Genomic DNA, 17,581 nt, shown 5'->3' on the forward strand with positions numbered 1-17,581 from the left:
CTGTTTCGTTTAATTTTTTTTTTTTTCGAAGTTGACTTGATAAGGTTTCTACTTCTATGAAGCAAGTCTCTGGTAAGGTAAGGTGCGCAATAGATGCCACTATTAAGGGAAGAAAAAGTAAAATCCTTGAATTTTCAAAAACTATCTTTATTGCACAAAAACTTAAAATTATTGCAAGATTCTTTAATGTTTATTAGAACTATTTCATAGTTCATGTTGTGCTGCAACTAGAAACTAAAATTGAAAAAAAAAATGCAAATATGTCAAAATTTTTAACTAGATGACACCCAGAAATTGAAAATTACCAATAGATGACACCCATTTAGAACCAATAGATGACACAAGAAAATCATTTCTGCGAAGTTCTTAAAAAAATTAAAGTTCTTTAACAGGTAATGATCTTTTAAAAACATAACTAAATCTTTCTCCTTTGATCATAATTTCTGGTTGGTGGACCTTGCCGATCACCGGGTCAATAGATACCGATGAAACGTCGCTTTCATTTGGTACAAACTGTTTTTTCTGTGTGTCCATGGATTTAAAACCCATTACTTGAATAGATGTTTCTAATACTTTATCTTCAACCACCTATAAGTATATATATTTTGTTTGTTTACGTTTCCCCCCTAAGAATTCACATAACACAAAATCACCCTCCATCAGGTTTTTATAAGTTTCGTTCGTAGGACAAATCGTGGTAGTCTTCTTCAAAATCTTCATCCCATGGAGAAGATTTGCACTTTCAATTGACTTTGGCTCTGAAGTAGTAAATTCAATGTCATCTTGTTTGGGGCGTTTGTTTTTATTTTTTTCTTTGTTCTTCCTTTTCTGTTCCTCCGTAGCTTTCTTTCTTTCTTGAGTTTCTTTTGGTTTCTGTAGTGTCTGCTCTTTTTTCTGTCTTTGTTTTTCAATGTTTCTCTTCTTTTTTCTGGTAATATCTAATAACTTGCGGTGATGTGAGCACAGATAGTAATTTTTCTCTTTTTCGCCTCTTAGAAATGGATGGTTGACACTCCGGCCAAAATAATACTCTCTTAAATGGAGACGGAATAGAAGGGTCTATGGATGTTGTAGTTGCCTAACTGTTATCTTCTTTGTTAGCAGTTAATACTCCCGGTAAGTTAAGTCCAGATGGTCCTGATTGTATTATAGAATGGTCCGGGCTTTGTTCTTGCGATGGTTTAATATTTTCAGATGTCAGTTTGTCTACTACATTGTTGGATGTTGTTGATTCTGCTGCTATATTTTCGGATGATGAAATCTGATCGATGACATTTTCAGGAGTTGGTAGTTCTGTCGCAATATCCTCTGATGCTAGTAGTTTTTCGGCAACATTTTCCGAGTCTAGGGTTGTTATATTTGAATTAGTTTCTAGATTTTCATGTGTGGGTGTTTCATGTTCAAGTGAGGTTGTTCCAATGTATTCTTATTCTTAGAAAATACTACAAATGACGCAGTAAACACCATGTGTAGCACGATGCTACATTTTAGTATTACGTATGCTCCAACAAGGTCCACTTGTGTGGATATCTACTTGCTGAGAACGAATCCCGGCGTAGCCAACATCAACGTGATAGGCACGTTAGCTTAATCGAATAAAATAATTCGTAATGGTCTGTATTCTGTCGAAACTGCCAGACGCGGATCGCGATTTCGATCTTTTTTGATCTCATCAGCGCGTCCCAGGCAGCTCCGACAGAACACAGACCAATTTTTACTTGCTGTCTTAACAGTGCGTTTTAGAAAATACTACAAATGGCGCAGTAAACACCATGTGAGACATTCTCCACTCTTGAATTTGCTTTTTCCATTTTAATTTTAAACTATGGAAAACCGCAACATCCATGGGTTGTATAAGTTGCGTTGTGTTAGGATATAAGGCAATCATCTCAATGCCGTTCTTATTGCAAAACTCTGACAAATGTAGCGATATATGGGATGAGTGACCATCCAGAAAGAAAAGAACAGGAAGCTCGATCTTCTTTTTTGGAAGCCACTCATGAAAAATATTTGCTATGTACTCATAGAATAACTCTTGAGTCATCCACTCATTTTCGGATCTTCCTATTGCCCAATCTGATGGAACTGATTCGACAATCTGTAATGGTAGTCACTCTTTTATATCGGTAAACAATCATTGAAGCGCATATTTGTCCTTCATCATTTGCGGTCAGCAAGATTGTTATATTTCCTTTTTCATCATTTGCCCCTGCTAATTAAACTGACATGCTCCCTTTTTCAGCTAATACCTTTTCACCTTTTGGGTTCATCTAGAAAGCCGATTCATCCGCATTAAATACTCTCGGCGGATTGTTCATCATATTGACAAGATTATTGTTTTCAATGTAGGACCACACCTTTTGAAACCACTGGTCTAAATCTTCGCTTGTCACATTTGCTTGAGAACGAGTTAAAGTTTAATAAATTCTATCTGAGATTCTGGGATTACGGGCTCGAAACAATTTGTACCATTTTTCTCCTGGAGTTTTTTCCAGTTTTAATTCTTTTGCTAACTTAGCAACACTGGTCATAAATGTGCCTTTTGTCATCGGAAAACCAGACTTTGCCACAGAGATCACCCACTCTGCTAGAATGTTTTCCTGTTCAGGAGGAAGCAGACTCTTTAGAGCCATTCTTTTCCCCACTGGCAGTTTTCCCTTAATTTTGTACATCAAAGTTACTCTTGGAACTCCGTATTTTTTCGCAGTTGCCTTAACACATTTACTTTGATTAACTTCATCAGTGGCATCAAGCATGCTTTGTTGGGAGTACTTTAAAATTTTTTTCTCGTGTTGAGGCATCTGCACACAATGCCAGAGTATTAAATATTATTCAAAGTAATTAAAACAATATGAGCCCAATAAGTGACATCAGATAAACCAACGATGTCCAAATTCAACAAAATTCCTAGCACTATGTATAGACACAAAAATAAACATTCAGTAACTTAGCCTTAGAAGCAACTTAATAAAACCTAAAGCATGGCACCCGTGTCAACTAATTGACTCGTTGACAGGAAGGAACCAATAGCTGACATCGACACCAGAAAATGTATTAAGCCTACTTGATCAGAATAAACAAAGAATACATAACCTAGAACACATTTTACGCTTCATAAGACCATAAAAGGACTTAAACTTAAATTCTAATACAAAAAATATAATCAATGCCAACTTACCTTCTTAATGATTTCCTTAAGAATGAGTAAAATACACTACAATAAAATACGGGCAGATGAAAAATATTTGTCACCACCATGGATTACATTATTAAACGAGGGAACTGCCACAGATGGTCAAGTATGATGCTGAGCAGTGTCGCCAACTTTAGCAGTTTAGAGGTAAATGTTCCTAAGTCTTAATATTAGCAATTTTTATTTGCGTGTCATCTATTGGTGTGGAAAATAGGGGTGTCACCTATTGGGTTCTTTACCTTACATGTCTTACTTGAGCATTTTCCTTGCAGGTACTTTTATTGCGGTGAAGTAAATATTTTTTTCGATACCTAAGGACCTTTTCTATTCTCTAAAAATCTCTGGAGTGGTACACTTCAGGAAACTTATGGCCTATTCTCCTAAAGAGATCGTTAGATACTATCAGCTGACACATACAAATTATGTTGTAATTTTTATTTTGGCGCCGAAAAACGTTGGCCACGCAATTAATTTTTAATATGTGGGAACGAAAAGAATCCATTTGGTCCCAAATCAGGACTACAAGGTGGATGACCCATCAATTTGACTTTTTGGCCAGCCAAGTAGGTGGTTGTTTCAGTCGATGTGTGGGAGCTTGCAATGTCATGATGAAGAATGATCCTTCGTTGCCGCTTCTTTTTTCATATCTCACCAAGCCCCTCTGGCAAACATGGTTGTGTACCATTCAAAATTCACCGTTCTACGTTACTGTAAGGGCACGGTTGTCACATGTCCAGTTATTCTTAAGAAGCAGGCTATAATTTGCTTCGTAGTGCTTCGCGCACGAATCACTTGCCGGATTATGCTCGTTTTGGAAGACCCATACAGTGGATTGCTGTTTTGTTTCGGGCTCATACGCATAGACCCAAGATTCGTCACCTGTGGAAATGTTATACACATGTTTTGATGCATCGCGATTGTATTGCATCTCTACACCAATTGACACGAGCATTTTTTTAAGCTTTTAGGAAGTTATGGGGGATCCAACGGCAAATCTTTTTCACAGCTAAATGTTCATGCAATATCTTATGAATGTTTGCCGTACTAACGCCTAAGGATGCCTCAATCTCACGATAAGTCAGTCACATGACGATCATGCAATATTAGTTCACGCATAGCATCAATGTTTTCTGGCACAACTAATTTTGTACGACTTGGTACTACAGATGTTAATTTTGGCGGGATTGTTGGAGAAATGAAGTATATTGTATTGTAGATGTTAGTAGTATTGGTAATTAGCGGAAATCTGAAGAAAGTGGAAAATTGTTGCGAAGGGAGGGACAGGAGGGGCGGATAAGAAATGCAGTGGAATGTTGTGGGAAAAGTTGTTGGTAGCTGAACGCAATGAAGGGGAAGGGTGATAATTATAGTTTACGTAATAAAGAATGTATGATTGGAGAGGAAGGAACAATAATTGTTTTATGGAAGTAGTACAATGTAAAAAATTAGTCATTTTTTTTTAATGCGAAAAGACCTATCTAAAGTGATTAGTAATTCCGGAAGACGTGCTTTATGATTTCTTTCTAATTTTCGGTTTTTTACTTTTTCGTGTAATGCTGATACTTCTTTAATTCCACTGTTTATGTAGTTACTGGGGTTGTTGAACTTTGGCAGTTCTGAGTCTGTTATGTTTTTACAGGGTCCAAGAATTATTTCAATGGGCCTAAATTTGGTGGTAGACTGAATTGAATTATTATACATGAAAATAGATTGTAACATCAAATTTAGAATTGTTTCTTCAGGGTTCGTTTGTTTTAATATTGTTAATTTTTCTTTTAACGTGCTGTGAATTCTTTCGAGCGGGCTGATAGTAGTTGGGTTGCAGCTGGTCGTGAAGTGTAAATCAATGTGATAAAGTTTACAGAAATCTTTGAGATAGGGGTTGTAAAATTCTGTCCCCATGTCAACTAAAATTTTGCCTGGGAGGTTATGATGGTTAATGAAATGTCTTAATTTATTAACAATAGTAATACCATCCTTGTCTGTAATGTGATAAGCTTATGCATATTTCCTGAAATGATCAAAAAATGTCAAGAATGTGTTGTTACCAATTGTAAAGAAATTCATCATAATGATTTTAAAGGGTTTTGAAGATACCATAGGTCCTTGTAGAGTGGCTTGTAAGAATTTCGTTCATATTTGGTTTTTAAACACATCACCATCATAAGGTCGTCAGACCTAAGACTGGTTAGACACGTACCTCCGCTCTTTCCTATCCTGAGCTAAACTTCGCATTTCCCTAAAACTAGAACATCCCATATTCTTAACTATTTGCGAACAGTAATCTAATCTAGGTCTATATGTTCCCTTCCTAACTCCTGTTTCTGCCTCTAATATGTCTCTGACTAGGCCTTCATGCCGGAGAAGGTGTCCTACCAACCTATTTCGCCTATTTCTTATTGACTTCCATAGAGTTCTCTGTTCTATTCTTTCTAATACCTCTCCATTTCTAACCTTTTTTATCCACATTATCCTCATTATTCGCATATAACACCACATTTCGAACGCTTCTAACCTTTTCTTTTCCCCAGCCAACCGTCCATGTTTCGCACCCGTACAACGCCGCGTTCCAAACATACACCTTTAACAACCTTTTATGAATTTCTAAATTAACCGTTCGTGAGCATATTGTGACTTCTTTTTATTAAAGGTGACACGACCCTGCGTTATCCTCTGCTTTATATCCCTACTATTCCTTCTGTCCTGACTTATCTGACTTCCTAGATGCCTCAAATCGGCCACTTTTTCTAGTTTTTCGTCTCCTATCTTTATGTACGCGCTCTCCCTACTTTTTCTTCTCTTGCATACTAGTATTTTAGTTTTACTTTTATTTATTTTCATGCAGTACTGTTTTGTCAGTACCGCTTCCATTTTATTTAAAGCTATGTCTAAGTCCTCCTTGCTAGATGCTAATACTGCTATATAATCTGCAAATCTAAGCATACTAATCATTTGCCCCTGTATATCTATCCCTACAGTTGTACTGTCTTTAATGAAGTTGATCGCGTCTTAGTATAGATTAAAAAGTGACAGGTGCGGTGACGGTGTGCATCCCTATCTGACTCCCTTCCTAATATCGACACGAAACATTATTGTAGCTATTGTTCGTAATTTGTTCGTGGGTCTTCTGTGTCCGCAGGTACTTGTGTGTTGGGTTTTCAAAATTAAATAATTCACGGAAATCCCAACTGTGAGTATAGGATCTTCTTCGGTAGAGTGTACAGTGATTAAGTCGTCATTGTTATTTATGGGTACAACTAATTCGGATAATTGTGCCTGAAGTTCATCGGCTACATGATTTTCTTTATCTTTAATTTGTTTAATTTCCGAATTATATTCTGAAAGTTAAATTTTCCAGCGGGCTAGTCGACTTCTGAGTTCTTTAAAATTTTGTAGTCATACTAAGGGAATGTGATCCGTAAAAATGGTGAATTTTCTACCGTAATTGTAAGGCCTAAAATGTTTGCAAGAGTCTACTACTGTAAATAACTGTTTTTCGATAGTACTGTAGTTTCTCTCTGCTGAATTAAGGGTACGAGAGTAAAAAGCGATGGGGTGCCCTTCTTGGGAAATAACTAAAGCTATTGCTTTATCACTAGCGTCGGTGGTAATAGAATTGTTTTTGTCAAAATCGGGACAAAATAGAACAGGGGCGTTTGTAATTAGTTCATTAATTTTGTTGATGGCTTCTAAATACGAGGAGTGTTCAATATTAATTGAAGTATTTTTCTTTAAATATTAGTAGGGGAATGACAATTTAGGAATAATTTTTTATAAATTTTCTATTCTTTTACAGTTTTGGGTACTGGAAATTTGTTAGTGGAAGTAATTTTGTCGGGATTTATTTTTATTCTTTCGATGGTGATTACGTGTCATAAAAAGGGAACTTCTTTTCTTAAAAATTCAGATTTGTCTGGAGATACTTAGAGAAATTTACGTCTCTTAATCTATGAAAAACTTGCTTTAGGTGTATTACATGTTCATGTGGTGATTTTGAAAATATTACAATGTCCATGTAAATAAAAGCAAATTTGTAGAAGAAGTCTCGTAGTACAGTGTTCAACATTTTGAGTTTTTGAGTCCAAACGGCATGCATGCGTACTCGTAATGACCGTAGACAAAGGAAAAAACAGTTTTTTCAGTACTGTTTTTGTGGAGAGGGATTTGTAAAAAGCTGGAAGTTGATTCTAGAGTAGAGTAATAAGAACATTTTCCTAAAGTCTAAAACATTTTCGATTGGTAAGGTATTTGTCTTCTATTGTCTTTTTTCTGCGAAAAACGAAAACCATGCGTCATTTGTTTTTTCCTGAAGCATCCATCATTTTTGGAATTATCCAAACAAGCATAACGAGAAATGGAGTGCTTCATTACACCGTCATCGAGCAATTTTTTGACTTGCTTCTCTTGAATTTCATCTTTTAGTTTTTGCGGATAACGGAGATTTTTCTGGTAAACGGGAGAATCGTCACTTGTCCTGATGTGAAGCGTTACTTGTGTTGTCGCGGTTAATTTTTGTTGATCGTCGCTAAAACTTGAATTAAATTCTTTACAGGGTTTTGTAATTTTATTTTTTTCTTCTGTGTTCTTATGATGTAATCTTAGTTATTTAATTACGTTGCAATTTAAAATGTCATCGTTTGGGGCTTTGTCTGAGTAAATATAGGCTCACTAATGTGAATATTACTGATACATTGCACATCAGCAAAACCGTTATCTACATTGAAGATTGTTGATACAATTTTTTCATGGTAAAGTATAACAAGATTCTTTGTGTAAATGAACTGGTATTTGTTAAAATTTTATCTCGTGTCTCATAGAAANTATAAATTTTCTATTCTTTTACAGTTTTGGGTACTGGAAATTTGTTAGTGGAAGTAATTTTGTCGGGATTTATTTTTATTCTTTCGATGGTGATTACGTGTCATAAAAAGGGAACTTCTTTTCTTAAAAATTCAGATTTGTCTGGAGATACTTAGAGAAATTTACGTCTCTTAATCTATGAAAAACTTGCTTTAGGTGTATTACATGTTCATGTGGTGATTTTGAAAATATTACAATGTCCATGTAAATAAAAGCAAATTTGTAGAAGAAGTCTCGTAGTACAGTGTTCAACATTTTGAGTTTTTGAGTCCAAACGGCATGCATGCGTACTCGTAATGACCGTAGACAAAGGAAAAAACAGTTTTTTCAGTACTGTTTTTGTGGAGAGGGATTTGTAAAAAGCTGGAAGTTGATTCTAGAGTAGAGTAATAAGAACATTTTCCTAAAGTCTAAAACATTTTCGATTGGTAAGGTATTTGTCTTCTATTGTCTTTTTTCTGCGAAAAACGAAAACCATGCGTCATTTGTTTTTTCCTGAAGCATCCATCATTTTTGGAATTATCCAAACAAGCATAACGAGAAATGGAGTGCTTCATTACACCGTCATCGAGCAATTTTTTGACTTGCTTCTCTTGAATTTCATCTTTTAGTTTTTGCGGATAACGGAGATTTTTCTGGTAAACGGGAGAATCGTCACTTGTCCTGATGTGAAGCGTTACTTGTGTTGTCGCGGTTAATTTTTGTTGATCGTCGCTAAAACTTGAATTAAATTCTTTACAGGGTTTTGTAATTTTATTTTTTTCTTCTGTGTTCTTATGATGTAATCTTAGTTATTTAATTACGTTGCAATTTAAAATGTCATCGTTTGGGGCTTTGTCTGAGTAAATATAGGCTCACTAATGTGAATATTACTGATACATTGCACATCAGCAAAACCGTTATCTACATTGAAGATTGTTGATACAATTTTTTCATGGTAAAGTATAACAAGATTCTTTGTGTAAATGAACTGGTATTTGTTAAAATTTTATCTCGTGTCTCATAGAAATGGATTTGTATGAAAATCAAAAACAGAAAATTCAATGTTGGTTCGGTTCGTTACTTAAGTAATATAATATTGTGTCATCTGCAAACATATGGATTTTGCTTAAATTAGTGGTTTCCACAATGTCATTGACGTACAATATAAATAGCAGTGGTCGAATTATGCTACCTTGAGGTACGCCATAATCAATACTTTTATTTGTTGAAATAAAATCACCACACTTAACATTTTGCTGCCTACCTGTTAGATAATTTTCCAACCATCTTAAAACCATGCCTTTTATGTTGTATTTTGCCAATTTTTTTAATAATATCTTCCTGTCAATCGTTTCGAAAGCTCTCTTTAAGTCTAAGTAGACAATAATTGTGTTGTGTTTATTATCACATTGTTTTTGCCATTTATGCAATACATATTTAAATGCAGTTTCACAGTTGTACCCTCTTCTAAAATCGGATTGATACTTGGAAAGGATATTAGCTTCTTCTATATATTCTACTAGCTGACCCGGCCACGCGTTGCTGTGGCTAACGTTTTTGTCATCTTACATTGTTGTGAACTATTTAAGGGGAACGGTAGGAAATCATCAGACATGGGCACCACCATGCTCTTTTACATAGATGCCATTTGTAAAAAAACATGGCGACCTTCATGACTGATTTTCTACTACCGTTACCCCTTATTACAATGAAATTATTATTTACAAACGAAGACGGAAACGTTAAAGCTGGTATAAAAATTTACTGGTTTGGGATTTGAAGGGGAAGGACTTTGAACACAATTGATCAAAATTTTCGTACAGTTGATGTAAAGCAAAAAACAATACAAAAGAATTAAATTTAAAATTTATTATTATTTTTAATCAAGTTTGTAACAAATGAGTATATTACAAAGTTTTTNAAATGTCACCTGGGGATGCATTGCTGAAGCTAGAAGTCAGATCACGGCATGCTGCACGAATGGAAGGTTCAGGATAATAAGAACATCCAGGTTCAGGTTCACGGATGGGTGTTTTATCCATTCTTGGTGTGACATGTTCGTAACATTCGGTGATTAACTCTGTTCTAGGTGAAGTGGAAGGTGTAGCTTCAGGTTCTGCTGCAACAGTTTCAGTATGAGAAGTTGTCACGACTGTTGAAGATACAGTTGTGACTGTTGTTGTTGAAGACAGATATGGCACTGCTCCAGATTGAAGAGATTCGGGTTCTGATCCTCTTTGTTGTTCCACATTCGATGAGTCTGCAATATTTATGTTCGTAGTTTCCGCAGAAATGAAATCAGCATCAGTAAAGTTATTCAGGTTATAGGGCCATATACCACATTTTCTAAATGTGTTAATAGCTGTGGACATTGTAGCCGCCTGAAGGTATGCATTACCAAATATTTCACTTATCTGGAATACAGTTACCACACGTCCAGGATGTGATCTCAACCAACCTGTAACTGCATGATCGTAATAAGTGCTGAGTGGCTTCATAAATGCTACATCTGCAGGCTGCAATCTGTGTGTGCAATGGGGGGGAAAGCAAAGTATAATTACTCCATTTTTACGAGCTAGATCAATCACCTCCAAATTTTTAGTATGACTCACATGACCATCTAGAAGCAGCAATACATGGTTAGTAGGAGTAGCTCCGGAAAATTTTATGAAATTTTTAAACCAAGTCAAAAATATTTCTGATGTTATCCAGCCTCGAGGATTACAAACTGCTGTAGTACCTGGTGGAGCAGCATCTAAAAGTTCTGGCTTCATTCGTTGTCTTGGAAAAATCATCAGTGGGGGCATGTAGGTTCCAGCAGCGTTAAAACATATTTCTACAGTGATAGTCTGTCCTCGTTCAGCAGATGATAACGAACCCACTTGTTTTCGTCCTTTCATAGCTAATATTTTGCTCTTGGTTTTAGACACAACGGATATTCCTGTTTCATCACAGTTATATATTTTGTCAGGGGTCAATTCATACTTATCATAAATATCTCCGAGCAACTGATAGAATTTACTTACGGCCACTTTATTGAACCCCATTGCTCTTGCTGCTGACGTGGCTTCAGGTTTGCGAATTGTTAAATTTTGATGACGTTTCAAAAAACCCTTAAGCCAATCAACACCTGCCATTTCTTTATCAGTGTTAAAATTGTGTGCCTTTCCATTTTTAACTGCCAATTGATATGCTAGACGTCTCAGTTCGATAGTTGTTAGTCCAAAAAGACGCTCTTCCATATATTTCAGATATGCTTCTATTTCACCTTCTTCTTTAGTTGTAAAGATAGATTTTTTCGGACCTAAAGGTAAACCAATGGTAACTTCACCCCCTTCCTTCATTTTCTTAACATATCGCTCTAAAGTAGTCTGAGGCACTGCGTATGCAGAAGCAGCTTTTTTGTGGGGCATGATGGGGTATTGGTTAATACCCCACACCCAATACCCCATCTTGCCACATAAGGTCGCTCTGGACAAAAAAAAAAAACTAATAAAATGTTTGACGGATTCCTGCAAACAACACACTTTAACAAAATAAACAACACTAGTAACCGAAGATCAAAAAGATATAAATGGGGTGATCATAATTACCTTAAAATGTTGACGTTTAACCTCACAAAAAATTAGATCGACGAAACACTAAACCAGTTTTTCGTTTGTGGACACAAGACGCCTGCACTACCGCTCACAGTTTCTCTCGCACTAACCGTCGGTTGAATGAGGCTTCCTATTGGCTTATTGTTTTACATTCACAAACGTCTACTTTCTTCTATGTGTGCGGTACCCCGTCTTACCTCGCTACCCGTCATGCCCCCCCTTCCCCTATCAAGTTCAGCTTGATTTGTAAAATTAGCATTGTGAATGTGTGGCCACCATTCTCAGTATTTCTGCGGCGATACATTGGATAACCGTCAATATCCGTGATAGTGTCATTTGTATGTTGCTTTGGGAAATTTTTCTTACATTTTCCATTTTCCATGCATAGTGACGTCATGTTGAAAGCACCGCACATCCTGTGGATCATGTGTTTGGTAACAATATCAAATAATTCTTGATCAATTGGTCAATCAAATGGGTCTGGAATTTCGGCTGAAATTATTTGATCAATTTCTTCTGGACGGATTTTATCTTGAAGTCAAATTAAAATGTGGGCATGAGGTAAACCTCGCTGTCGCCACTCAATCGAATACAGCTAACAACGTGTGATACCAAAAACTGAATATTTAACAATAAAATCAATTAAGGATTTCAATTTTTGTTTAAACACACGTGCAGTTATATCATGACGATGAAATGCTTGTTGTCCTGGTGATAGTAAGGTTTGTATCTCTTTCCAATTTGGATTACATGTGAATGTAATAAACAAATCCGGTCGGCCGTAATGACGTCATGGCATCTTGTATGTATTCCTGCATGTTCCATGGATTGCCGATGTAGCTTGAAGGTAAAATGAAAGCATTACCGATGTCATTGGGGTTTAAATTTCCGTCAATGTTTCCAACAACAACATCTCGTAAGTGAATGTATTCTTCCGATCGTAATTTAGCCTGGTTATATCGAATAAATCGCAAGCGTTCGCTTTCAACCTTAGTATACATATCAACAATGTATTGATGGAATAGCTGACGATATAGAAGGATATAGTTGTCTTAATTTAGTCTAACCATCATGATTCCTCGGTAAACGACGTAAAAAACTGCAATATTTTTCAACGTCGTCTAATTTGAAACTAACGTTTCGATCTGTAGCAAATCGCTTCAAATTGGACCAAACGTTTTCTATCGGATTCAAGTCCAGGTAGTAAGGTGGCAGTCTACAAATATCATGTCCCGCAGTCCTGACAATTTCGTCTATCTCGTACGTTTTGTACCTTAGACTGTGCATCTTGATTAAATAATAAAGATCCGGCTTTAAGGCTTTTTCGTCAAAGGGAATGTTTCAACCTTGCAGCTAACTCTTCATTTCCGCTTTTAAGGCGTTCGGAAAAGGTAGCTTTTCCTTTTGCACGTTGTGGTACGTTACGTTGTCAATAACCAATACCGAAGGGGGCGGTAAATTGGGAATAAGCTTCTCCTGCAGCCATTTTTTATAGTTTTTATAATTCATATCGTGGTGGTAGTCTCCCGATTTCATGCCAGATTTAAATATTAAATCGGCATTTTTAACGAAGCCCATGGTTCCACCCGCAACTATAATTAGTCTTCTTCCTTTCCAATAGGCTGCAGTAGTCCCGTTTTGTCACCATCGCTCCAAAGAGTTTTTATGTACATGATTGGAGTGAATGTATGTTTCTCCATATAAACAATCGGACGACCGTCTTGGCGGAAGGTCCTCATTTTTCTTAAGAAAACTATTCTTAAATGACGAATCTCGTGCCTTTCCACCAATATTTTTCTGTTAGTTTTGCTTTTCGTCTTAATTTTGTTATATTTGTTAATCAACTTTTAATATCATTTGAGAATTAAAAATACACACTAAATTTCGAGGCGCAAAGGGCAGCTAGCCGAGTAAACTGCTCGTAGCCACGTGACCTTTTCCCACTTTCCATCCAACTCACTCCATGCAATGTTTCACCTTTTCGCTAAAAATTCAATCTCATTTATGGATTGATAATTGAAAAAAACTAATTAAAAAATACATACTAAATTTCGAGGAGCAAAGGGCAGGTAGCCGAGTAAACTGCTCGTAGCCACGTGACCTCTTCCCACTTTCCATCCAACTCACTCCATGCAATGTTTCTACTTTTCGCTAAAAATTCAGTCTCATTTATGGATTGATAGTTGAAAAAAACTAACAATAAACTAATTTGTATAGTCAAATTAGTGAAAATAGACTAGTCCCCAAGTCCGCCTAGTAATAAACAATTCCATTGATTGTAGTATAATTGCCATTTTATATTGTTTTATCATTATCAATATTTTCTATTCTGACCGTTGTTATTCTCTGAAATGTAAATATTGAACATCATTTTCATAATAATCAGTTACTAATTAAAATATTTTTCATCCTGAAAGAAAAAATTTTTATGTGCACCCCTACTCATAACTACTCTGGTCGACGCATGGCCAACGACTGCTGACAATTCCATCTGCAGCCTGCCTATTTCGATCATGCGACTCCTACGGTCGCAGTTAGAACTGAGCATTCTACTGCGACACCAAATCGCACTGATATGGGCTTCTATGGGTCTGTATTCTTTGGTCCCGGGTTCGATTCTCGGTCATGGTCTGACAACAGCAACAAATTTTCCCTCATTAACCTGAGGTAGTTTAATGTGGGAAAAAATTGGAAATGAATTTTCACATTAATACAACAGATAGCGTTATGAACGCCATTTGCAGAATATTGTTATACAGTAGATGCATTAGTAGTTCGGTAGTTTAGACCATTGCTTAGCATTCGGGAGGACGCCGGTTCGATTCCGGGTCCGTCTGCTTTGGTCAAAGTTTTTCTGTGGTTTCCTTGGATCACTTAGGCAAATGCTGGGGCAGTAATATTCCACAGATAATCTTTCATTCTCTTCTGTCTTCATTTCGTCCGTCTCGTCTTTCTCACCCGAACCACCACCCACCCATTCCCACGATTCCTGAAAGCAGGNCTTTGGTTCTATAACCTCTCTTATAATATTTCCTTAACAAGAAACAAATAAAATAAAAAGTACTTAAATAGCAGTCTTGTCATGGTTTTCGGTAACTACACAAACCACTTAGGTAATTTGTTAATAGCTTAACAGCAGCAGTTCAAAAGACTTAACTTTGGTTCTATGAACTCTCTAATAATATCTACCTACTTAAGAGAATAGAATAAAATAAAAGGACTTATATATCAGTCTTGTGATGTTTTTTTGGTAACTACACTAATCTCACTTAGTATCTTTCAGGCAAATATTTCGCCATTTCGGCGACTTTGTAGGATCCTCTTTGGTTTATAGGAAGGGGAGGATTTATTTTTTCAATAATATCTTCGTTCTTATACCAAATAGTGTCAGGTTTTTCAGGCCACTTGAATGTATTTGGAGTAGAGAGTACCATGACACTAACCTCCTTATAGTCATGTTCACTTTTTTGAATAATTCCTGGAAAATATTCGCCCTCGTATTGCACAATGACAAACATTCCTATATCATACCGATTATCGGCTTCCCTTTGTTTATTTTGTTTTGAATCAGTTTTATCCTTTTTTCTTATAATTTTTCCTGCTATATCCGAAAGAACTTCATTGTCTTCGGAATCACTGGTATCGGAACAAACAACAGGTCTGCGTTTTTTTATAAATGTCTTTTGTTTTTCGATCTTCTTCTGTTCCTTTAATTTTCTCTTTTCAGCTCTCATTACTTTTTTGTTGTCTTTATCTTTTTTTTCTTTTTCTTTATTGTCCCAGTAACTGACCCACGACGGAGAAGATATCGCATCGGGATAAACGAATTTGTTTCTCTTTTTCTCATGTTTTATAGGTGACTCCGTTGGCCACACAACAGCTCCGGCAAATGCTGTACTTATTTTGACTGAAGAGACTTTCCGAATAATCTGGGAGTTTTCTGGTTTATTAGGCTCGAAGGGTTCTGGAGTGTTTCTATTCAAGATCTCATTTTCCGACAATCCATCGCCGATTTTAAAAATATCATTTTCTGGGTTATTTTGGATATCAACTACAGGATCATCTGGCTGGTTTTGCTCATCCTCCTGGTTTTCAATCAATTCATCGGCGGACTTTAGAAAATCGTCTTCTGGAATTGTTTCTTGCGCAGAATCCTTTAACTCTTGATTTTCTAGTAAGCCATCTCCAGCAGAATCTATGTTCTCCTCATTTTCTACATTTCCTTCGATATTGTCAGAACATTCCGACATAACTCGGTTTTTAAGTTTGCGCCATACATAAAACAATTCTTTTGCAGATTCTTCTCCGGTCCAATCTTCGTCTTTGTTTACTGCACGAAAAGCTTCTGCTCTTCCTCTTCGCATTAATGACTCTATGTAAAGAAAGTGTTCTGGCCCTATTTCGGTAGGCTTATCAGCAATGTCATGCCTTGTTTGGTCATTAATACAACGACTATAATCAATCGCATCTGCGTTAAATGGATAAAGACCACATTTGCGGAAACCATTGGCTATCGTTGATGGGGTAGCTGCTTTAAAGGCTTCTTCCAGTAATGGAGCAAAAACAGATCGCGTCAGTACTCTTGTGCCTGTTTTGAGTATGTAGTTTTGAACCACTAATTTCCATTTATTTTTTAATGGTCTGAAAACCGACACATCAGCGGGTTGTAAGATGTGTGTGGAATTGGGGTACAAAGCATATAGTATTATGCCATTTTCCATGCATAGCTTCGAAACTTCTCCACTAATATGGGATCGATGACCATCAACCAACAGCAAAACAGGGAATTTGGTACCATTATTTTGCAAAAAAGGCAGCAGGGTGTTTGCTATGTAACCGTAAAATACCTTGCACGTCATCCAACCATTTTTTGATTTACCGACTGACCATTCTTCATTTATATTTATGGCTATATCTCTAGGAATCCGTTCATACGGGTAAACTACAGCTGGCGGCAAAATTTTTCCAGACGCGGCGAATGTTCCTAATACGGTTATATTTTCTTTCGAGTTTTGGCATACCCCGTATAGATTTTTCATTCCTTTAGGTCCAAGTATGACACCGTTTGAAGGATTGGTTTGAAACCCCGCTTCGTCACAATTAATTATTCGGTCAGGATCATCCAATATATCTAACGCGTTTTCTGATTTTAAATAATCATATAGATTAGAGTGCCATGTTCTTATGTCTGCTTCTGTTACTCTGCTTCGAGCTAAGTCAATATTCTCGGCTAATATTGGGATGTCTTTTAAGGAAACTCTCGAACCATGTTCGTCCTGGCAAATTGTCTTTAAATACTGTAGGTCTGTTATCTTTCGAAACAATATCGTGAACTGTATGCATCAGGTTTTGTTTATTTATTGGGAAACCTTTTTTGGCCATAGCATTTATCCAACGACAAAGTAGTTCTTCTTCATGTGGTGTAAGAATAGATGGAGGCCCCATTTTTCTTACAATTGGACTTCTTAATTTAATTTTATTTATTAGCGTGGAATGCGGAATTCCATATTTTCTGGCAGTTTCCCTGATTTTGGCGCCCTCATTTATTTCCTGCACCGCATGCAGTAGACTTTCTTCGCTGTACTTAAAAAACTCTTTTTTTGGGGGCATTTTGCATATTTATCTGAAATAAAATTCGAACTGGTCAAACACTAAAGCAAGCAAAAACGTTTAAATGTTCAGTAGTTGACCACTGGTCAATTACTGATTACGGAACATTATATAAAGTTTTAAGTGAATACCTAGATAATACTTCAGGAATACACACTGTTTTGATAATAAATACAACTTTTGTTAAAATTTCAGTTGTTGACCAAATTGGTCAATTACTAAAATTTTTTATATTTCTTGTATGTATAATTGACCACTACATTTTTTCTAATAAAGAAGTGAAATATTTTAAATATTATTACGTCACAACAATCTATATTAATATCAAAGTGAGAAA

At 36.2% G+C, this 17,581-nt stretch overlaps 1 protein-coding gene across 1 annotated transcript; it reads right to left on the reverse strand.

The window, feature by feature from the left end:
- Positions 1 to 9,942: 9,942 nt before the first annotated feature.
- On the reverse strand, positions 9,943 to 11,585 carry LOC112906414 (tigger transposable element-derived protein 6-like). The gene has a single exon (XM_025980478.1). The coding sequence runs from the start codon at positions 11,485 to 11,487 to the stop codon at positions 9,943 to 9,945; it is 1,545 nt and encodes a 514-aa protein (XP_025836263.1). The 5' UTR covers positions 11,488 to 11,585.
- Positions 11,586 to 17,581: the final 5,996 nt, after the last annotated feature.

Source organism: Agrilus planipennis, unplaced genomic scaffold, assembly GCF_000699045.2.
Source record: "Agrilus planipennis isolate EAB-ADULT unplaced genomic scaffold, Apla_2.0 scaffold132, whole genome shotgun sequence".
NCBI classification, from domain to species: Eukaryota; Metazoa; Arthropoda; class Insecta; order Coleoptera; family Buprestidae; genus Agrilus; species Agrilus planipennis.